The 24,808-nt window shown below is 46.1% G+C and overlaps 1 protein-coding gene across 1 annotated transcript; it reads left to right on the top strand.

Moving 5' to 3' along the window:
• Window positions 1-22,250: 22,250 nt before the first annotated feature.
• On the top strand, window positions 22,251-23,765 carry si:ch73-52p7.1 (uncharacterized protein LOC100321084 homolog; the record flags this gene model as incomplete). The annotated part of the gene is given in 2 exon segments (XM_041859418.2): window positions 22,251-22,637; window positions 22,639-23,765. Coding segments are annotated over 2 exon segments (708 nt in total), but the record flags the coding sequence as incomplete, so codon positions are not given.
• Window positions 23,766-24,808: the final 1,043 nt, after the last annotated feature.

Genomic DNA, 24,808 nt, shown 5'->3' with positions numbered 1-24,808 from the left:
TGGGATTTTTGCTCAACGTTCTTGTGATCATTTTGACCCCACGGGGTGAGATCTTGTGTGGAGCCCCAGATCGAGGGAGATTATCAGTGGTATGTCTTCCATTTCCTAATAATTGCTCCCACAGTTGATTTCTTCAAACCAAGCTGCTTACCTATTGCAGATTCAGTCTTCCCAGCCTGGTGCAGGTCTACAATTTTGTTTCTGGTGTCCTTTGACAGCTCTTTGGTCTTGGCCATAGTGGAGTTTGGAGTGTGACTGTTTGAGGTTGTGGACAGGTGTCTTTTATACTGATAACAAGTTCAAACAGGTGCCATTAATACAGGTAACGAGTGGAGGACAGAGGAGCCTCTTAAAGAAGAAGTTACAGGTCTGTGAGAGCCAGAAATCTTGCTTGTTTGTAGGTGACCAAATACTTATTTTCCACCATAATTTGCAAATAAATTCATAAAAAATCATACAATGTGATTTTCTGGAGAAAAAAATTCTCAATTTGTCTGTCATAGTTGACGTGTACCTATGATGAAAATTACAGGCCTCTCATCTTTTTAAGTGGGTTGGTGGCTGACTAAATACTTTTTTTCCCCACTGTATGTCAAGTGATAAAATCCCAAGTTATCAATTAAACGTTTTTGGAAAATCTGCACTTGTCCTCGTGAAAATTACAGTTTATTAAATATTCTACAGTTGTAATGTCATCAATCAAAATCAAACTTTATTTATATAGCACATTTCTTACAACAAATGCCTTTCAATGCATGACTTTGAACACCTTGAAGTGCATGTGGCACTTAAGTGCATGTGGTCCTCTGTAGCTCAGCTGGTAGAGCACGGCGCTTGTAATGCCAAGGTAGTGGGTTCGATCCCCGGGACCACACATACACGAAAATGTATGCACGCATGACTGTAAGTCGCTTTGGATAAAAGCGTCTGCTAAATGGCTTATTATTATATTATTATTAACATCCTTCCTCTTAGCAGGTCTCAATAGGTGACCAGGGGATTCTCTCTACCACATGTGAATGCCTCCGTGTAGCCATGAAGCCTATTTTGGCAGTTCACAATATCGGACGTACTGATGTGGAATGCAGGTGGGGGAAGCCGGCCGTGCCCAACCAGGTGCAGTCAGCGGAGGACCTGTACCCGGCTGAAGACTACAACCCTCTGTCCCGAGAGCCCATAGAGGAGGATCTTCACTGCCTAACCGTCTCAGGGGCAGGTTCAGTGGACTGGCATGTCTCCCTGAACCTGAGCCAGAACAACCGCTACACTCCCTGTCAGTACCGGACATTGTTAAAAAATAAGGGCCCCTGGGGCATGCAGGCATCCCGGCTGGCATGGCGTTGTCGGTGGAGCAGCAGGAGACTATACGGCAGGCAACAGTTGGACAGCGCACCAACCTCAACTGGCACACCATGAGGAGAGGGAGGTTGACGGCCAGCAATTATGGAGCTGTGGTTAGGGCCAAGCGTGTTACTCCGTCGCTGCTAAAAAAAGGTCCTCAGATCAGTCGTTGGATGGGGTGTTGTCTGTAAAGTGGGGCACAGATAACAAAGAGGAGGGCATCAAGGCATTCAAAATTGCTACAGGTGCCCCTATGGACCTTACCATTGAAGAGGCAGTGAAGTCAAAGGCTTTCTATATCAAGGAGGGAGGGTCTTACCGCCTCCATGAAGACCATCCTTACTGGCACCAGGTCCAAGGTCTGCCTCCATCACCCTGCCCATCCAGCGTGACGACCTCTGACGGACTCATATTGTGTCGTAGAAATATTTAACTCAAAAATATCTCTCAAGAATCAGACCTTTATTATCTAATAACAAATGCCGAGATGTTCCATGGAACAACTGTCTCTCTTTGGCTTAGACATCCCTTTTATACACACACACAAATACACAAACATGCGTACATGGCATATACAGTCACCCACTTATGGCAAATTCTTAACTTATTTTAGTTCTGCACCATCCTTCTTTTTCAACGTCCAGCTGTCACACAATGTCCACTCCAAAAGGTCATGAATGCTTTTTTCTATATGAAGCCTCTCATTCTATCATTCTATTGGCTGCGTGGCTTAGGCCCCTTCTTAAAAAATAACTAATGTAATGCATACTGTTGAGAGCTTTTGTGAAAGAACACATACATTCATTTAAAACACAGCATATACTACATGTCTATATTCCTTATTTAAGCATGTATCTGGATTATAAAATATCAAACATGTTTATTATATTTTACCTTGGCATCTCCCTACATGTGCCATAATGATACATATAATACTCCTATAATTGCTCCTCCTGTTTTCCGGGAAGCCAATGGTCCAAACAAATTCAGCATAGTTCATACACACACACACACTAGGCTTCCAGAATAGGTTATATTACATACAAGTTTTGCTCAAAGCAGTCAACTAAAGTAATGTAGTTAACTTTATCATGGGCACAGTGGGAATTTATATCTGTGATATTCAAATGATTTATTACCCCGTGTGTCTTACTTGCTGAAGGCCCAGTCATCCCTGCCTGTACCTGACATTGTTGAAAAACAAGTGAACAATGAGTAAAGATCATACACAAACAATAGGCTCCTAAACTGAAAGACAAAAACATAGTTACTTTTACTAGTTAGCTGTTGATTACTAAAATGGTAACATCTATATTAAAATACCATAACCCACAGACTTGACTATAGTAATGGTAAAATAGACTGGGCTTTGGTCCATCTGCACATCTAAAATCATACTATGTGGATGGGACATTTCTGCTGGGATGGAGAATTTATCTGGAACGCTCAACTAGCTGATTAGGACAGTCTAGGGTACTATTTGCCCAAAGAGGTGAAGTATTGATGAGCTATCCGAATTGTACTGTACACTCAAAAATGCAGAAAGGATTGGGAATCAAACCCTGAATTCAAAGGCTGGTTGAAGCTGTTTATTGGAGATGATACTCGGGCATACTGCCTGTATTGTAAGGCTGATTTCTACGCCAAACTTGACAACTAAAAAACATACTCAAAAGGCAAAGCCTTATAACAGTTCCACCCAAAACAAGCTGCCATTTATGGTTAAAAAAATTGACTCTGCAAAAAAGGCTGAGGCCACCATGGCATTAGCTATCGCTGAACACTGTTCCATGCTAGCATGTGATCACATTGGAGAAGCATGTAGAGCTGCTTTCTCAGACTCAACTGCTGCTACCCACTTCAAAATGCACAGGACAAAGTGCACAGAAATGATAAATGGTGTTCTAGCACCATACTTTCTGAAAAAGTTGGTTGCAGATGTGGGTGACCAACGTTTCAGCCTCCTCCTCGATGAGTCCACGGATGTAAGTATTTCTAAGTACCTGGGGGTTGTGATAAGGTACTTTAGTGACACCAAGCAGACAATTGTATCAACATTTCTGGGGCTTGTTGAGTTGGAGGGAGGAGATATCAAATCTATAGCCCGTGCTGTTGTGGCTTTCCTCGAGGTGTTTTAAAAAAGAGAAACTCCTGGGGATATGGACTGACAATGCCTCTTATGACGGGGATTAACAATGGGGTCCATAAAGTGCTGAAGGAGGAGTATGGCCTCAAAGATCTGGTTCTTATTCTCTGTGTGTGCCACTCTGCAGCTTGCTGTAAGTCATGCTTCCAATGACACCATCCCCCGAAGTGTGGAGTACTTGGTAACAGAGACTTATAACTGGTTTTCAGTGTCTCCAAAGCGCAGGGAGGCCTACAAGGCCATATATGAGACCATCAACTGTGGGGAGAAACCTTTACAGATAGCCAAGGTGTGTGCCACATGTTGGCTCTCCATTGAACCCGCGGTTTCAGACATTTTGGACCAGCGGGAGGAGCTTAGGCTGCACTTCGCAGTCACCAAGTCCAGTGAACACTGCTACATGGCTGAGGTTTTATACTCCAGTGATCCTCAAAACATATTGTATCTGACTTTTTTGAAGTCAGTGCTGGGTGAGGTACAGTTGGCCATCAAGGCTTTTGAGGCTCCCACAGTTGATTTCTTCAAACCAAGCTGCTTACCTATTGCAGATTCAGTCTTCCCAGCCTGGTGCAGGTCTACAATTTTGTTTCTGGTGTCCTTTGACAGCTCTTTGGTCTTGGCCATAGTGGAGTTTGGAGTGTGACTGTTTGAGGTTGTGGACAGGTGTCTTTTATACTGATAACAAGTTCAAACAGGTGCCATTAATACAGGTAACGAGTGGAGGACAGAGGAGCCTCTTAAAGAAGAAGTTACAGGTCTGTGAGAGCCAGAAATCTTGCTTGTTTGTAGGTGACCAAATACTTATTTTCCACCATAATTTGCAAATAAATTCATAAAAAATCCTACAATGTGATTTTCTGGATTTTTTTCTCTCTCAATTTGTCTGTCATAGTTGACGTGTACCTATGATGAAAATTACAGGCCTCTCTCATCTTTTTAAGTGGGAGAACTTGCACAATTGGTGGCTGACTAAATACTTTTTTCCCCCACTGTATCAGTATTTTTGCCTCTGCCTTGCTCATTGAAACTTCAACGTCAACATCCCCACTACTAAGTGCTTGTTTAGCCAGTACATCTACTGCCTCGTTCCCCTCCACTCACACATGGGCTGGGACCCAAGTAAATCTTATCTGTATACCCATCTTTTTAATCCTGCCATGGGTTTGTAGCACCTCATAAAGCAGGTCCTGTCTGCTTCGTGAGCTAAAGGACTGGAGACTCATTAACACTGCACATGAAATCAGAGCAAATAACTACTCTGTCGTTTGACTTCCTCCACCCACTGCAAGGCCAACAGTATGGCCATCAGCTCCGCCGTATATACAGCCAGATGATCTGTAATACGTTTCCTGACTTCCACCCCACACTCCTGCACTACAAATGCTGACCCAGTACGTCCTGTCCTTGGATCTTTTGAACCACCTGTGTAAATGGCCACAAATTCCTGATACACAGTATCCAGACGTCTCTTAAACAAATCAGATGGATCAACACTCTCCCTATCTTTCTGTAGTCTCTCCAACACTTCTAGATCAACTACTGGAGGCGGAAGTAGCCATGGTGGATATACAGAAATAGCTACCGTTGGGCTAAACTCCCTTCCATACAGTCCCATCTCCTTCGCCTGGGTATTACCCACCCACCCAAAGCTCGTATTCTGTCTTCGCTCATGTTCCCAGCACACCTGTAAAATCCCTTTTGCAGGATGAGACACCCCATGTCCTTGTAGGTTGACCCAATAATACATTGCCAGCTGCTGTCTCCTAATCTGCAATGGCATATCCCCCATCTCCACCTGTAATGTAGCCACTGGGGATGTCCGAAACGCCCCACTACATATTCTGAGTCCTTGCCCCTGTATGACATCTAGCCTTTCCAATGAGGTCCGGGCTGCCGAACCATATGCTATACTGCCATAGTCTATTACAGATCGGATCAATGCAACATACATGGTCTTCAATGAGGAACGCCCAGCCCCCCACTCCTTCCCCGTCAGACAGCGCATCACATTTAGCGCCTTCTTACACTTTCCCACCACTCTCTCAATGTGAAGGCCCCCACCCTCTCCAAGTTTCTCCCATATAACCTCAAGCACACCTCATCTCCCACCTTCCTCCTGGTAAAGAACACTGTTTGAGTTTGAGAACCTGAATCCCCACATTAATGCCCACTACTCTACCTCATCAATTGCTTCCTGTACCTTCCTGACTATGTATGGCACATTTCTTCCCCTCTTCCATAAGGCACCATCATCTGCAAATAACGACCTCCCTATATCCAGCTGTACCTGAGAGTAAACATCATTGATCATGATTGAGAACAACAGAGGACTAATTACGAGCCCCTGTGGTGTACCGTTATCCACCAGGTAGCTGCCTGATAAAGACTTCCCCACCCTCACCTGGATAGACCTTCCAAACAGGAAATCCTTTATCCAGTTGTACGTTCTTCCTCCTACCCCCATAATATCAAGCTTGATTATCAACTCCTCCTTCTACATCATATCATACGCCTTCTCCACAGCAAAAAAGACAGCTACAACAGTCTCCTTGTTCACTTGAGCCTTCCTACACCTCTGCTTCTAAGCAGAGCATTGGATCCATAGTTCCCCTACCCTTCCTGAACCCACACTGATGTGGCAATACTAGCCCTCTGCTCTCCAGGAAGTAAGTTAGCCTCTCCGTAATCATACGTTCCATAATCTTACATACATGTGATGTTAAAGCTATTGGCCAATAGCTTGTTGGCCTCGTTGGATCCTTCCTGGCCTTCCGGATTGGTACCACTACTGCCTCCTTCCAACTGCCTGGTAGTTTCCCCTCCTCCCACACTCTGTTGTACAACACCAATACCTTATCAAGTGCCTCATCACTAAGATGGGCCAACATATCATAGCACACCTCATCTTTCCTAGGTGAAGTTAACCCAGCCTTACCTATTGCTCTTTTCACCTCTGCCATGGTAAATGGTGCATTCAATGCATCACTTACATCCTCCCTCATATCCAGCACTCCAGGATGCTCCTCGCTCGTGTTCTCTCTCCCCCACTGCCCCTCCTCTGACAAATTTTTGGAGCTATGCACTTGAACAAATGCTTTGGCCATCATCTCTGCCTTCTCCTCGTCTGTTACTGCCACACCCTCCCCACTCGTCAACACTGGATAATCCCACTCCCTTCTGATCCCACTCATCCTCTTAATCATCCCCCACACTTCTCCCACAGGTGTCGCCCTTCCAATGATGTCACAGAATCGATGCCAACATGATCTCTTTGCCTGACGGATAGTTCTCCTCACCATGGCCTGGGCCTGCTTATACTGAATCAGATGTTAGAAGTTATGCGTCCTTTTCAGTACTCTAAATGCCCTGTTCCTACTCCTCACCATTGCCCCACATTCCTCCGTCCACCATGGGACTGCTTTCCTCCTCCTCCTCCTCCTCCCTGAACTCTTAGGTATAGCCTCAGTAGCTGCCCCCACTAACGCTGTTCTCACCCAGTTATTCATACTATCCACATCTCCTCTCATATCCACCCGAGCCATCACCTGCTCACTTAGCTCCTGAAACTGATCCCACTTTGCCCTTCCAAACACCCACCTGCCTACTCCATCCACTAACACCTCCTCCTACCTCCGGCCTACTGTACATACAATGGGGTAATGATCACTCCCTACTGTCGACTCCTCCCATACATCCCACTCACATATTCCTGCCATCGCACTAGATACCCGAGTGAGGTCCAAGGCAGACTCTTTCCCTGTGGCTACATCAATCCTGGTCCCTTGGCCTTCATTCAGGCACACCAGATCTTTATTTTCTATCAGATTTTCCATCACTTGTCCATTCCCTGTGGACAAGTCCATCATCCTGTAGGGAATTCCTTGATTTATGAAGGTGGCACATCCCCCCCACAGTTGCAGCACTTTGGTTGTACACCATCCACTTCCCATGCTCCCCTCCACACCTGGCACATCTCTTTTTCTCTTTACAGACTGTTGCCACATGCCCAAACCTCTGGCATTTATAACATCTTAAAGGCTTCGGTACATAAGCCCTCACGTAATAACTCATATATCCTATTGTTACTTTATTTGGCAGTACCCGGTCCTTAAAATGTAACAGAATAGACGTGCTATCTACCCTAACTCCACCCCTTGTTGCTTGCAATCTTTGAACATTCACTAGAACGCCTCCTCTCAAATTGTCACTTATCTCTTTAGTGCTAACACTCACAGGCACTCCTGTTGTCACCCCTTTAATCCACTGCTTCCCTGCTTGATCAGTCCAGCTGCCCGACACCACCTTACACTTCCCTATTTGCTTCACTCAGAGCTTTTTCCCTCGGCGCCATGTCCTTATAGAATACCAACAAGCTCCAATCTCTTAACTAGCATTGACAACTTCCCCAATCAACTATTTTATCACAGCCGTCAACCTTATCGCACTCATCGCCCCAACTCCCCCTTCCTCCCCCATCCTCCCTAAAGTTCAGAATCACTTTATGCTCCTCCTCACCTCCATGCTCCCCTCGCGTCTTTTCTTGCCCTTCCTCGGCACTTTCTACATCCGAACTTCCGCTAGCGTTGGAAGCTAGGTTGCTCTCCTCAAACTTATTTTTCTGCCTCCTCTCTGCCTCCATAGAACTCTCGACTCCCCTTCAAACCCCTACTCCCTTTCTCTCCCGCTTTCTTTTTCTCTTTCTTACTCCCTCCTTTATTTGTACCACTATGTTCCATACTTGCTTCTCCATCACTATCTCCTACCATCTCTGACCCATTCACAGCACGGCCGTGCCGAACCGCCGCCACACCGTGTAAAGTTAGTTTGTTTTTCAACAATTTATCCCACCTACTCCTCTAACCTTCTTAGTCCGCCCCGGTTGTCACTAGTTACTACCCAAGTTGGGCCTCTCTCTTCCTCTCTGCCTACACACATCGCATTTGAATCAAATTCAATCAAATTGTATTTATAAAGCCCTTTTTACATCAGCAGATGTCACAAAGTGCTATACAGAAACCCAGCCTAAAACCCCAAATAGCAAGCAATGCAGATGTAGAAGCTCGGTGGCTAAGAAAAACTCCCTAAAAAGGCAAAAACCTAGGAAGTAACCTAGAGAGGAACCAGGCTCTGAGGGGTGGCCAGTCCTCTTCTGGCTGTGCCGGGTGGAGATTATAACAGTACATTACATGGACATTAAGGCCAGATTTTCTCCAAGATGTTCAAACGTTCATAGATGACCAGCAGGGTCAAATAATAATCACAGTGGTTGAAGAGGTTGCAACAGGTCAGTACATCAGGAGTAAATATCACTTGGCTTTTCATAGCCGGGCATTTAGAGGTTGAAATAGCAGGTGCGGTAGAGAGAGAGAGTTGAAAACAGCAGGTCTGGGACAAGGTAGCACGTCCGGTGAACAGGTCAGGGTTCCATAGCCGCAGGCAGAAGAGTGGAAACTGGAGCAGCAGCACGACCAGGTGGACTGGGGACAGCAAGGAGTCATCAGGCCAGGTAGTCCTGAGGCATGGTCCTAGGGCTCAGGTCCTCCGGGGAGGGGAGGGAGAGAGGGAGATAGAGAGAATTAGAGGGAGCATAGTTCAATTCACACATGACACCGGATAAGACAGGAGAATAACACCAGGTATAACAGACTGACCCTAGCCCCCCGGCACATAGACTATTGCAGGATAGATACTGGAGGCTGAGATGGGGGGGGGGGCCACACTGTGGCCCGTCCGACGATACCCCCGGACAGGGCCAACCAGGCAGGATATAACTCCACCCACTTTGCCAAAGCACAGCCCCCTCACCACCAGAGGGATATCAACAGACCACCAACCTACTACCCTGAGACAAGGCTGAGTATAGCCCACGAAGATCACCTCCACTGCACGAGCCCGAGGGGGCGACAAACTGGACAGGAAGATCACGTCAGTGACTCAACCCACTCAACCCACTAAGTGGCGCACCCCTCCTAGGGACGGCATGGAAAGCACCAGTAACCCGTGACTCAGCCCCCGTAATAGGGCAGAGGCAGAGAATCCCAATGGAGAGACAGGAACCGGCCAGGCAGAGACAGCAAGGGCAGTTTGTCGCTCCAGTGTCTTTCCGTTCACCTTCGCACCCCTGGGCCAGACTACACTCAATCATAGGACCTACTGAAGAGATGAGTCTTCAGTAAAGACGTAAAGGTCGAGACCGAGTCTGCGTCTATCACATAGATAGGCAGACCATTCCATAAAAATGTAGCTCTATAGGAGATAGCCCTGCCTCCAGCTGTTTGCTTAGAAATTCTAGGGACAATAAGGAGGCCTGCGTCTTGTGACTGTAGCGTACGTGTAGGTATGTACGGCAGGACCAAATCGGAGAGATAGGTAGGAGCAAGCCCATGTAATGCTTTGTAGGTTAGCAGTAAAACCTTGAAATCAGCCCTAGCCTTAACAGGAAGCCAGAGGCTAGCACTGGAGTAATATGATCAAATTGGTTGGTTCTAGTCAAGATTCTAGCAGCCGTGTTTAGCACTAACTGAAGTTTATTTAGTGCTTTATCCAGGTAGCCGGAGAGTAGAGCATTGCAGTAGTCTAATCTAGAAGTGATTAGGTGCGCTTGATTTAGCTTGCCCAGTGCGCCAGTAGACAGGTCCACGCAAGGCACAGGGCAGGCAAGCTACACATTCAGCAAACGGTCCAAACCCTCTGTCAAACCGAACAAAACCGAAGTAATATAAATAAATAAACTCTACAAATGCCATGTTCAAAACAACTAGGAACACAAAAAGAAACGAGCTCTGATTGGAAAAAAAGTCATTTTGAACGGTCATCAAACTTGGAATTCCAACTCGGGAACTCTGGCATCTTTCTAAAGCTTAGACTTTCTGTCCTGAAGATCACTGACGTCATGATTTGACCTCGTATTTTTCCAGAGTTCCCAGTTGTTTTGAACGCGGCATCAGTCAAAGCGTGGCCTTTTGGGATAAGTAGTTCCCAAGTCCTGACGTCAGGAAAAGCACTTTTTCCCCAAATTATTTTCTAGTCCTTTAAGCGGTGTCTAGCGGTGGTGGCAAGCCGGGGAATCACTTCTGGTAAGTTCTCATTTAAAATATAAAAATGTGTGAATGTAATGGATAGATACGTTTCCCCGTTAATAGGCTAACAGCCTACTCAACTTAAATTAGGCTACCTTGTCCATGTGGGGAAAAACAGAGTGCATTTTCCAGTTTATGTTTTGTAGCCCTATCAGTAGCACTGCTTTGCTCTAGGCCTAATACATTTTGAAATTTCAGTTGAAATTATGATTTTACCATCTTTTACAGGGAGGAAACTCGCACTTGGTCAAAGCGTGAAATACTCTATGTAAAAACTATTTATTCTTGTTTGCATATGATTTTGTAAACCTTCAACACTCAACTTAAATCTGCAATATGTAACTTTTTGGGCGACCCAATCAAATTCATATAGAAATGTGAGTTATAGATCTGTCATTGAAAGCAAGTCTAAGAAGCAGAAGATCCATTCTATGTGCGCTATTTCTATGCTTCCCATCCTTAAGTTTCTTTCTTCATCTTTTACTTTTGGTTTTGTACACCAGCTTCAAACAGCTGAAAATACAATATTTTTGGTTATTGAAAATATCTCTCACAGCGGTTTAGATGGTACAATGATTCTCTACATGTTTTTCTTGTTTTGCCACATAAACTGAAATTAGGCTAACTTAGAATTTTAGCAACCATGAAATGGCGGAGCGATTTCTGTATATTACACCTTTGAATTATTATCCCAAAATAACTTTAGCAATACTTTTTTTATTATTTTTTATTTCACCTTTATTTAACCAGGTAAGCCAGTTGAGAACAGGTTCTCATTTACAACTGCGACCTGGCCAAGATAAAGCAAAGCAGTGCAATAAAAACAACACAGAGTTACATATGGGGTAAAAAACATAAAGTCAAAAATACAACAGAAAATATATATACAGTGTGTGCAAATGTAGCAAGTTATGGAGGTAAGGCAATAAATAGGCTATAGTGCAGAATAATTACAATAGTATTAACACTGGAATGCTAGATGTGCAAGAGATTATGTGCAAATAGAGATACTGGGGTGCAAAAGAGCAAAATAAATAACAATATAGGGATGAGGTAGTTGGGTGGGCTAATTTCAGATGGGCTGTGTACAGGTGCAGTGATCGGTAAGGTGCTCTGACAACTGATGCTTAAAGTTATTGAGGGAGATAAGAGTCTCCAGCTTCAGAGATTTTGCAATTCGTTCCAGTCATTGGCAGCAGAGAACTGGAAGGAATGGCGGCCAAAGGAGGTGTTGGCTTTGGGAATGACCAGTGAGATATACCTGCTGGAGCGCAGACTACGGGTGGGTGCTGCTATGGTGATCAATGAGCTAAGATAAGGCGGGGATTTGCCTAGCAGTGATTTATAGATGGCCTGGAGCCAGTGGGTTTGACGACGAACATGTAGTGAGGACCAGCCAACAAGAGCGTACAGGTCACAGTGGTGGGTAGTGTATGGGGCTTTGGAGACAAAACGGATGGCACTGTGATAGACTACATCCAATTTGCTGAGTAGAGTGTTGGAGGCTATTTTGTAAATGACATCGCCGAAGTCAAGGATCGGTAGGATAGTCAGTTTTACGAGGGCATGTTTGGCAGCATGAGTGAAGGAGGCTTTGTTGCGAAATAGGAAGCCGATTCTAGATTTAACTTTGGATTGGAGATTCTTTATGTGAGTCTGGAAGTTGAGTTTACAGTCTAACCAGACACCTAGGTATTTGTAGTTGTCCACATACTCTAGGTCAGACCCGTCGAGAGTGGTGATTCTAGTCGGGTGCCAGCAGCGTTCGATTGAAAAGCATGCATTTAGTTTTACTAGTGTTTAAGAGCAGTTGGAGGCTACTGAAGGATTGTTGTATGGCATTGAAGCTCGTTTGGAGGTTTGTTAACACAGTGTCCAATGAAGGGCCAGATGTATACAAAATGGTGTCGTCTGCGTAGAGGTGGATCTGAGAGTCACCAGCAGCAAGAGCGACATCATTGATATACACGGAGAAAAGTGTCGGCCCAAGAATTGAACCCTGTGGCACCCCGATTTGACACACTGAACTCTATTTGAGAAGTAGTTGGTGAACCAGGCAAGGCAGTCATTTGAGAAACCAAGGCTATTTAGTCTGCCAATAAGAATGCGGTGGTTGACAGAGTCGAAAGCCTTGGCCAGGTCGATGAAGACGGCTGCACAGTACTGTCTATTATCAATCGCGGTTATAATATCGTTTAGGACCTTGAGCGTGGCTGAAGTGCACCCATGACCAGCTCGGAAACCGGATTGCATGGCTGTAGCTCGTTGACTCCTGAACAGCTAATCATGGCTACCCGGACTATTTGCACTGCCCCCCCACCCCATCCTTTTTACGCTGCTGCTACTCTGTTAAGTATTTATGCATAGTCACTTTAACTCTACCCACATGTACATATTACCTCAACTACCTCAACTAGCCGGTGCCCCCGCACATTGACTCTGCAACGGTACCCCCCTGTATATATAGCCTCCCTACTGTCACTTTACTTTTACTTCTGCTCTTTTTTTCTCAACACTTTTTTTGTTGTTGTTTTATTCTTACTTTTTTTGTTTAAAATAAATGCACTGTTGGTTAAGGGCTGTAAGTAAGCATTTCACTGTAATGTCTGCACCTGTTGTATTCGGCGCATGTGACCAATAAAATTTGATTTGATTTTATTTGATTCGAAATGGTCGGTGATCTGTTTGTTAACTTGGCTTTCAAATACTTTCGAAAGGCAGGGCAGGATGGATATAGGTCTGTAGCAGTTTGGATCTAGAGTGTCACCCCCTTTGAAGAGGGGGATGACCGCGGCAGCTTTCCAATCTCTGGGGATCTCAGACGTTATGAAAGAGAGGTTGAACAGACTAGTAATAGGGGTTGCGACAATTTCGGCGGCTAGTTTTAGAAAGAAAGGGTCCAGATTGTCTAGCCCAGCTGATTTGTAGGGGTCCAGATTTTGCAGCGCTTTCAAAACATCAGCTGTCTGAATTTGTGTGAAGGAGAAGCGGGGGGGGCATGGGCAAGTTGCAGCAGAGGGTGCAGAGTTGGTGGCCGGGTTAGTGGTAGCCAGATGGAAAGCATGGCCAGCTGTAGCAAAATGCTTGTTGAAATTCTCGATTATTGTAGATTTATCAGTGGTGATAGTGTTTCCTAGCCTCAGTGCAGTGGGCAGCTGGGAGGAAGTGCTCTTATTCTCCATGGACTTTACAGTGTCCCAAAACTTTTTGGAGTTAGTGCTACAGGATGCAAATTTCTGTTTGAAAAAAGTTAGCCTTTGCTTTCCTGACTGCTTGTGTATATTGGTTCCTAACTTCCCTGAAAAGTTGCATATCGCGGGGGCTATTTGATGCTAATGCTGTACGCCACAGGATGTTTTTGTGCTGGTCAAGGGCAGTCAAGTCTGAGGAGAACCAGGGGCTATATCGGTTCTTAGTTCTGTATTTTTGAATGGGGCATGTTTATTTAAGATTGAGAGGAAATTACTTTTAAGGAACAACCAGGCATCCTCTACTGACGGAATGAGATCTATATCCATCCAGGATACCTGGGCCAGGTCAATTAGGAAGGCCTGCTCGCTAAAGTGTTTTAGGGAGCGTTTGACAGTGATGAGGGGTGGTCGTTTGACCGCGGACCCGTTACGGACGCAGGCAATAAGGCAGTGATCGCTGAGATCCTGGTTGAAGACAGCTGAGGTGTATTTAGAGGGTATGTTAGTCAGGATGATATCTATGAGGGTACCCATGTTTACGGATTTAGGGTTGTACCTGGTAGGTTCGTTGATAATTTGCGTGAGGTTGAGGGCATCTAGCTTGGATTGTAGGATGGCTGGGGTATTAAGCATATCCCAATTTAGGTCACCAAGCAGTACAAACTCTGAGGATAAATGGGGGCAATCAATTCACATATGGTGTCCAGGGCACAGCTGGGGGCTGAGGGGGTCTGTAGCAAGCGGCAACAGTGAGAGACTTATTTCTGGAAAGGTGGATTTTTAGAAGTAGAAGCTCAAACTGTTTGGGCACAGACCTGGATAGTATGATAGAGCTCTGCAGGCTATCTCTACAGTAGATTGCAACTCCACCCCCTTTGGCAGTTCTATCTAGACGGAAAATGTTATAGTTGGGGATGGAAATTTCAGAATTTTTGGTGGCCTTCCTGAGCCAGGATTCAGACACTGCTAGAACATCAGGGTTGGCAGAGTGTGCTAACGCAGTGAATAACTCAAACTTAGGAAGTAGACTTCTGATATTTATGTGCAAGAAACCAAGACTTTTGCGATTACAGAAGTCAGCAAATGATAGCGCCTGGGGAGTAGGAGTGATACTGAGGGCTGCAGGGCCTGGGTTAGCCTCTACATCACCAGAGGAACAGAGGAGGACTAGAATAAGGATACGGCTAAAGGCTTTAAGAACTGGTCTTCTAGTGCGTTGGGTACATAGAATAAAGGGGGCAGATTTCCGGGTGTTATAGAAAAGATTCAGGGCATTATGTACAGACAAGGATATGGAAGGATATGAGTAAAGTGGAGGTAAACCTAAGCGTTGGGTAACAATGAAAGAGATAGCATCGCTGGAGGCATCAATTGAGTCGGTCTCCGCGTGTATAGGGGAGGGGCAAAGGAGCTATCTAAGGCAGGTTTAGCTAGGCTGGGGGGTCTACAGTGATATAGTACAATTATAAATAACCGAAACAACAATAAACTAACCATGTTTGGGCTGAGGCTAAACATAAACAGGATGTAGTACCGTAAAAAGGAACAGTCCAGCAGACATCAGCTGTATAGCTGAGTTATCATAAGGTCCGGTGGTAAAGCACTAGTGAGTAAGAGGCCACGGCTAGCGTGTGCTAGCGGGCCGGGGCTAGCAGATGGATGGAATCTTCGTGGTTAACGTCGTAACCACATCAGACGATTTCGTCGGCAGACCAGTCCTGTAGGATCGGCGGGGCTCCGTGTCAACACTAGGTGGTCCCGTCCGGTTGACAGAGAGGTAGATAGCCGGGAGATGGGCCTAGCTCAGGATGATTAGCCAGACCACAGCGTCCGTTTTGTTGTAGCTAGCTGGTAGCGATGAATCCGGAGTTAAAGGTCCAGTGATTCAGTGATTCCGGCGGAAAAACTGATATGTTCTGGGTCGATAACGCGCTGTGCAGACTGGCCGAATATCCGGTGATTAATGTCCAGTGATTAAAATTAATCCCGCAGAAAAAAAATCCAATGTTCTGGGTGAAATACCGCTAGCTGTGGCTAATAGCAAGAAAACATACACTCACTGTAAGCTGTTTTTGTGTAACACAGTGTCACGCCCTGGCACTGGGGACTCTCGTATGTTGAGCCAGGGTGTTTATTTCTAGGTTTTGTTTATCTATGTTAGCCAGGGTGGCTCCCAATCAGAGACGGCTGTAGCTCGTTGTCTCTGATTGGGAGCCATACTTAGGTAGCCGTTTTGGCATTCATTTGGTGTGGTTTCTTGTTCCGTATTGGTTTTGTGTAGTGTAACCAAGGACGTCACGTTATCGTTTGTTGTTTTGTTCGTGTGGTGACTCAAATAAATAAGTATGTTCACATTCCACGCTGCGCATTGGTCCTCTCTTCCCGACGAGCGTGACGGAAGAAACCACCATAACAGGACCAAGCAGCGTGAAGAAGAGAGAGGATGGACTTGGGAGCAGTGGAGTAAGAGTCTCGACTGGGCCAAGCCAAGTGAAGAGGAGAGAGGTTGGACTTTGGAGCAGTGGGGTGAGAGTCTGGCGAGAGACATGGAGGCCTGGTCCACGGGGAGAGACGGCCAGAATTTTTTTAGGGGGGGGCTCACGCCGTGGACGACGGGGAAGCAGGAGGCCGCGATAGAGCGGTCCAGCGGGTTAGCAGAGGAGGCCGCCAGGTTACGGGGGCCACTGGTCACAAAGGGGAGGGAAAGTGTAGAGGCACGGCGAGAGGTACTGGGGTGTGTTACCAGTCCGGTCCGGCCCGTTCCTGATCCCCGCGTAGGGCCAGTGGTGTGTGTCCCCAGTACGGTCCGGCCTGTTCCTGTTCCTCGCATCGAGCCTGTGATGCGCGTCGCCAGACCGGTCCGGCCTGTTCCTGCTCCCCGCATCGAGCCTGTGGTGCGCGTCGCCAGCCCAGTCCGGCCTGTTCCTGCCCCTCGCACCAAGTCAGTGGTGCGCGTCGCCAGCCCGGTCCGGCCCGTTCCTGCTCCCCGCACCAAGCCAGTGGTGTGCGTCGTCAGCCTGTGCGTCGTCAGCCCGGTTCGTCCCGCTCCTGCTCCCCGCACCAAGCCAGTGGTGCGCGTCGTCAGCCCGGTTCGGCCCGTCCCTGCTCCCCGCACCAAGCCAGTGGTGTGCGTCGTCAGCCCGGTTCGTCCCGCTCCTGCTCCCCGCACCAAGCCAGTGGTGCGGCGTCGTCAGCCCGGTTCGGCCGTCCCTGCTCCCCGCACCAAGCCAGTGGTGCGTGTCGTCAGTCCGGTTCGTCCCGTTCCTGCTCCCCGCACCAAGCCAGTGGTGCGCGTCGTCAGTTCGGCACAGCCCGTACCTGTTCCACCGATGCCTGGTCCGGCACCGGTCAGCTGCTCCACTCCGGAGCTAGAGCAATCCGCTCCACCAGTGTTCAGTCCAGCTCCGGCCAGCAGGGCCAGACCGGACCAGGGGCGCTTTGGGGGGTTAGAGAGGGAGTGGGGGTCATGTCCGGAGCCGGATCCGCCGCCGAGGCGGAGTGCCCACCCGGTCCCTCCCCTGTTGTGTGTGGTTGGCGCGGTCGGAGTCCGCGCCTTTGGGGGGTACTGTCACGCCCTGGCTCTGGGGACTCTCGTATGTTGAGCCAGGGTGTTTATTTCTAGGTTTTGTATATCTATGTTAGCCAGGGTGGCTCCCAATCAGAGACGGCTCTAGCTCGTTGTCTCTGATTGGGAGCCATACTTAGGTAGCCGTTTGGCATTCATTTGGTGTGGTTTCTTGTTCCGTATTGGTTTTGTGTAGTGTAACCAAGGACGTCACGTTATCGTTTGTTGTTTTGTTCGTGTGGTGACTCAAATAAATAAGTATGTTCACATTCCACGCTGCGCATTGGTCCTCACTTCCCGACGAGCGTGACACACAGCTTAAAGCCATGTTTTTGTATATTTTTTGGTCCCGAGTTTACATTAGCTTAGGAAGTGTCCTACTTCAGGTAAATTTGCAACACAAAACACCTCTGTGGGAATGTGTTAGAACGGCGCACAGTAAGTGTATATTTTGTAGTTGTAAAATAATTTTGGGGTGATATAAAAGTAGAATTCCTAAGCTTTCCAAAACTGTATCGCAAGCAAGGATTATTAATTGTTAGACAGAACATTGGGACTGTTGTACACATTGGCCATGCTGTGGTCCATGGTTCGAATGAGAACCCAAGAGGGCTGGACATGGCCCCTTGGGAGGAAGGATAGAGTCTGGGTCTGCATGGTCTTGGCAGTCTGGAATACATTTCTCTGTCTCTCTTGGGGCTCAACTGCCTCTGTAAAACTCTGGCTCTATGGGGAGACCAAAACAAAGCTCTGGTTCTATAGTGAGACCAAAACAAAGCCCTGGTTCTATGGGGAGTCCAAAACAAAGCTCTGGTTCTATGTGGAGACCAAAGCAAAGCTATGGCTCTATGGGGAGACCAAAACAAAACTCTGGCTCTATGGGGAGACCAAAACAAAGCTCTGGTTCTATAGTGAGACCAAAACAAAGCTCTGGTTCTATGGTGAGACCAAAACAAAGCTCTGGTTCTATGGTGAAACCAAAACAAAGCGCTGGTTCTATGGTGAGACCAAAACAAAACTCTGGTTCTATGGTGAGACCAAAACAAAGCTCTAGCTCTATGGTGAGACCAAAACAAAGCTCTGGTTCTATGGTGAGACCAAAGCAAAGCTCTGGTTCTATGGTGAGACCAAAACAAAGCTCTGGCTATATGGTGATACCAAAATAAAGCTCTGGATCTATGGGGAGACCCGTGATAGATAGGAAGCCCCTCTTGATTTTTTTTGTAACTGAACCAGTCATGAGGGAGTCTTCATCAAAAACACAAAAACGGTTAAGTTAAAAAATTAATAAAAATAAAAATATTAGGGGTGTAACGATCCATCTACTACATCGATGTATCGATTTATATTCCTATGGTCCAACTACATCGATCTGTGCTCGGCGAGTTGGCCTTTTGGACAACATATATCGATCTAACATCGTTTTAAAATGTAATAAATCGATTGTATCGATACTAGGAAATAACCCATTGGATTTAAGCACGTCATACTTTATATGGATGTTTTTTCTTAGCACTTTTAATGATAAAGGCTTTAAACATTACTCGATTCAGTCTGCCTATCCGTGACGTCATCGCGCCAGCAGCAGCGCAAAGCGCCAAGACAACAAAACATAGCATGGCGGACGACAGAGGAGAAGCCGACGAGCGAGAAATTATCAAGCCACCATTGCGGTCCTTACAAGAAACAGGAATCTAGGAAACTTCACCTGCACTGTCCAGTATCCAGGTATTTATTTCAGTCACACTGGTTGAATTTTTGGCTAAAAGGTTACTGAATCGATTTGAAGTCACTGAATCGTTTCGGATCGTATCGTTCTAAATGAACCAATATCGTCCTTGAATCGTATCGACAACCACGAATCGTGATACAAATCGAATCGTTGTTAAAACGAATCGTTACACCCCTAAAAAATATGTATCCGGACATTTTGAACAAAGGCTAACTTGAACAAACTATGAATTGTATCACCCTTTTTATCAAGCCAATACATATAAACAACAGCCTTTGTGCAATCCTGTCCATAATAAATAAATAAAAATCTGCACTATTAAACAACGTGGTCCTCTGTAGCTCAGCTGGTAGAGCACGGCGCTTGTAACGCCAAGGTAGTGGGTTCGATCCCCGGGACCACCCATACACAAAAAAAAATATGTATGCACGCATGACTGTAAGTCGCTTTGGATAAAAGCGTCTGCTAAATGGCATATTATATTATATTATATTAAGAATGTGTGTGTATCCACGTGAGTGTGATTCCATAAGGAACTGCACATAGTATCCAATGACCCTCCAGAGTTGAAGCAAAGGGACACACTCATCTCTCAGGGAGGGAGTTAATAGAGCACAGCTGGATGTGTCCTGCGTTCCTGATCACAACCAACAAACACTAGTTACTAGCACACATCTCACATCTTTAATAGATGTTCTCAGAATCCCTGGAACATACTACAAATGAACTGCTAAGCAATAGCTTGTCTCTAAAAACACTGCTAACTAATCTGTTTTTCGATCCAAGGCCCTCTTGTGGTTTTGCATAACACCTCCAAACAATCAGGTAATTACAACAGGTATGAGGCTAATATCTGCCAATATGTCACTTAATCACACACGTTGGCCTGAAAAAATATATATATGTGGAAAGACAAGTATATAGATTAAAATCATGTTAGACGTCTAATGACTTGATAGATGTACTGTGGGAGTCATCTTTGAGTGAGGTCCAGGATGAACTGTATGTATTTACTGTTCATTCTGTTGTTTACAGATGTGACCCTGTGCTAACAAGGCTCCTGAGCCAATATCCTCAATTCCAGCTGATCAGGACAGCCTCAAACAGCCCATGGAGCAGCTCAGCCTGGACGGAGCTACAAACAGACAAAAAAGATAGTACGTGATTGGACGTTCTCTCCATCATCCAAAAGCTACAGTGGGGGAAAAAAGTATTTAGTCAGCCACCAATTGTGCAAGTTCTCCCACTTAAAAAGATGAGAGAGGCCTGTAATTTTCATCATAGGTACACGTCAACTATGACAGACAAATTGAGAGAGAAAAGTAATCCAGAAAATCACATTGTAGGATTTTTTATGAATTTATTTGCAAATTATGGTGGAAAATAAGTATTTGGTCACCTACAAACAAGCAAGATTTCTGGCTCTCACAGACCTGTAACTTCTTCTTTAAGAGGCTCCTCTGTCCTCCACTCGTTACCTGTATTAATGGCACCTGCTTGAACTTGTTATCAGTATAAAAGACACCTGTCCACAACCTCAAACAGTCACACTCCAAACTCCACTATGGCCAAGACCAAAGAGCTGTCAAAGGACACCAGAAACAAAATTGTAGACCTGCACCAGGCTGGGAAGACTGAATCTGCAATAGGTAAGCAGCTTGGTTTGAAGAAATCAACTGTGGGAGCAATTATTAGGAAATGGAAGACATACAAGACCACTGATAATCTCCCTCGATCTGGGGCTCCACGCAAGATCTCACCCCGTGGGGTCAAAATGATCACAAGAACGGTGAGCAAAAATCCCAGAACCACATGGGGGACCTAGTGAATGACCTGCAGAGAGCTGGGACCAAAGTAACAAAGCCTACCATCAGTAACACACTACGCTGCCAGGGACTCAAATCCTGCAGTGCCAGACGTGTCCCCCTGCTTAAGTCAGTACATGTCCAGGCCCGTCTGAAGTTTGCTAGAGTGCATTTGGATGATCCAGAAGAGGATTGGGAGAATGTCATATGGTCAGATGAAACCAAAATAGAACTTTTTGGTACAAACTCAACTCGTCGTGTTTGGAGGACAAAGAATGCTGAGTTGCATCCAAAGAACACCATACCTACTGTGAAGCATGGGGGTGGAAACATCATGCTTTGGGGCTGTTTTTCTGCAAAGGGACCAGGACGACTGATCCGTGTAAAGGAAAGAATGAATGGGGCCATGTATCGTGAGATTTTGAGTGAAAACCTCCTTCCATCAGCAAGGGCATTGAAGATGAAACGTGGTTGGGTCTTTCAGCATGACAATGATCCCAAACACACCGCCCGGGCAACGAAGGAGTGGCTTCGTAAGAAGCATTTCAAGGTCCTGGAGTGGCCTAGCCAGTCTCCAGATCTCAACCCCATAGAAAATCTTTGGAGGGAGTTGAAAGTCTGTGTTGCCCAGCGACAGCCCCAAAACATCACTGCTCTAGAGGAGATCTGCATGGAGGAATGGGCCAAAATACCAGCAACAGTGTGTGAAAACCTTGTGAAGACTTACAGAAAACGTTTGACCTGTGTCATTGCCAACAAAGGGTATATAACAAAGTATTGAGAAACGTTTGTTATTGACCAAATACTTATTTTCCACCATAATTTGCAAATAAATTCATAAAAAATCCTACAATGTGATTTTCTGGATTTTTTTTCTTCTAATTTTGTCTGTCATAGTTGACGTGTACCTATGATGAAAATACAGGCCTCTCTCATCTTTTTAAGTGGGAGAACTTGCACAATTGGTGGCTGACTAAATACTTTTTTCCCCCCACTGTACTTAGTTAGGTCTGAAGATTTCCTCAGTCTCTGGCTGGGGAACAGGATCCATCACCAACTTGGCCTGACTTCAATGAGGTGTGCCTCTCTGTCTCAACGGACTGTGTGGTCTGCTTCTCTCTCCCACACACACAGATGAGTCCTAATTACATTTACGTCATTTAGCAGACGCTCTTATCTAGAGCGACTTACGGTTAGTGAGTGCATACATACATTTTTTATTTTTTCATACTAGCCCCCCGTGGGAATCGAACCCACAACCCTGGCGTTGCAAACGCCATGCTCTACCAACTGAGCTACATCCCTGCCGGCTATTCCCTCCCCTACCCTGGACGACGCTTGGCCAATTGTGCGCCACCCCATGGGTCTCCCGGTCGCGGCCGGCTACGACAGAGCCTGGATTCGAACCAGGATCTCTAGTGGCACAGCTAGCACTGCGATGCAGTGCCTTAGAGCCCTGCCACTCGGGAGTACAATCACGGTTGCTGTGCTGTGTGAGGGCCTCGTTGGAGACGTCGGCCCTCAGGCACCTTGGTCAGGCTCTGTTATCCTGCTTGATATTGATGGCGGTTTCCGGCCTCCTCAGGCCAGAGTTCAAACTGGCCCACGTGACTGACCACAGCCTGTTATACTGTGCTTGTGTCCATGAGCTGGTGGCCTGTGGCGTCATCAGCCCCAGAGAGTATACCTGTAAGGACCACTCACTCTCTTTGCTGCACCGGTCAGACAGCTCCAGCTCGGTGCAAATAAGACGCCTGACCATCTGGTACACGTCCCCAACTCAACGTGTCCCTCCTGCTGAACAACTCGGAGGTGTGGCATCTCACGCTGATCAAGTGCAACTCTGTAGGAAGCAAGCAAGCCTCTTTGGGCTCTTTCACAGTACAGCATCTGCAGAGGCTGACTGTGTCGTACCCCTTAAGGCGGTCTGGCCAGACACATGGCATCATACCGGGGAGGGACATGTGTGCACCTTACTATGAAGAGGCCAGGCTTGGGATCATCCACAGCTCAGTGCTGCTGGGAGAATCGAATGTGAAGGCCTATACCGTTCAAACAAATATAGACCGCAACGGAATCCTCTCTTCTTGTCTAAAGTGAAGCTACCAGAGACTTTTATATACTAATGCAGATTCCTTTTTTCTATGCTAACATTGCCAATGTACCACTACCTATGTCTGTGACTGCAATCTTCATGTTCACAATCTTCATGCTCATTTCAATATAATAAGGTCAGGATTCAATCATGTATTTTCACACTTCACTTTTAGGAGTGGGTTTCATTTGCACAGCAGCATGTTTCAGATGGTGCCATTACTTTTTGTTTCAAATATATATATTTGTTGTATTTTCTGTTTATTTAGACAGTAAGGAAATCAGAGGGGGAGACAGGCAAGTTGGAGAAACAGTGGGAAGGGTGGACACGGGAATTGAACCCTGGTCTCCAATGGGGAGTCTTATATGCGACCTGTGCAAACATAGACATCCAACAGTTCGTACTTATTTAGTAGTACCTTTTTGAGGAAGCATTTCAATAACAGCAGTTAGGCTCTTTCCTTTTAAGGTCTGCTTCAATATTCATCAATACAATACCTGTTGTTTGGCTTTGCTGAAATATGTACTTCCCTTCCTCTATGGTAGAATTTCATTGACATGAAAATGTCCTTCAGTCTACCATGCAAGGATAACAATTTGTTTGCTCTTTCAAATCTGCATTTATTAACATAGTAATTACAAGAATCCATATAATTAGCTTTTATTGTATAGTATGCAAAGAAAATACAAAAAAACAAATATAAGGGAAATTATAGGGGAAACGTGATTTTAAAACAAACTCAGCAAAAAAATAAACGTCCCTTTTTCAGGACCCTGTCTTTCAAAGATAATTCGTAAAAATCCAAATAACTTCACAAATCTTCATTGTAAAGGGTTTAAACACTGTTTCCCATGCTTGTTCAATTAACCATAAACAATTAATGAACATGCACCTGTGGAACAGTCGTTAAGACACTAACAGCTTACAGACGGTAGGCAATTAAGGTCACAGTTATGAAAACTTAGGACACTAAAGAGGCCTTTCTACTGACTCTGAAAAACACCAAAAGAAAGATGCCCAGGGTCCCTGCTCATCTGCGTGAACGTGCCTTAGGCATGCTGCAAGGAGGCATGAGGACTGCAGATGTGGCCATGGCAATAAATTGCCATGTCCGTAATGTGAGACGCCTAAGACAGCGCTACAGAGAGACAGGACGGACAGCTGATCGTCCTCGCAGTAGCAGACCACGTGTAACAACACCTGCACAGGATCGGTACATCCGAACATCACACCTGCGGGACAGGTACAGGATGGTAACAACAACTGCCCGAGTTACAACAGGAACGCACAATCCCTCCATCAGTGCTCAGACTGTCCGCAATAGGCTGAGAGAGGCTGGACTGAGGGCTTGTAGGCCTGTTGTAAGGCAGGTCCTCACCAGACATCACCGGCAACAACGTCGCCTATGGGCACAAACCCACATTCGCTGGACCAGACAGGACTGGCAAAAAGTGCTCTTCACTGACGAGTCGCGGTTTTATCTCATCAGGGGTGATGGTCGGATTCGTGTTTATCGTCAAAGGAATGAGCGTTACACCAAGGCCTGTACTCTGCAGCGGGATCAATTTAGAGGTGGAGGGTCCGTCATGGTCTGGGGCGGTGTGTCACAGCATCATCGGACTGAGCTTGTTGTCATTGCAGGCAATCTCAACGCTGTGCGTTACAGGGAAGACATCCTCCTCCCTCATGTGGTACCCTTCCTGCAGGCTTATCCTGACATGACCCTCCAGCATGACAATGCCACCAGCTATACTACTAGTTCTGTGTGTGATTTCCTGCAAGACAGGAATGTCAGTGTTCTGCCATGGCCAGCGAAGAGCCCGGATCTCAATCCCATTGAGCATGTCTGGGACC

This window comes from Coregonus clupeaformis, chromosome 31, assembly GCF_020615455.1.
Source record: "Coregonus clupeaformis isolate EN_2021a chromosome 31, ASM2061545v1, whole genome shotgun sequence".
NCBI lineage: Eukaryota > Metazoa > Chordata > Actinopteri > Salmoniformes > Salmonidae > Coregonus > Coregonus clupeaformis.
The sequence above is the reverse complement of the archived record's forward strand: the minus strand, read 5'-3'. Positions and strand labels throughout refer to the sequence as shown.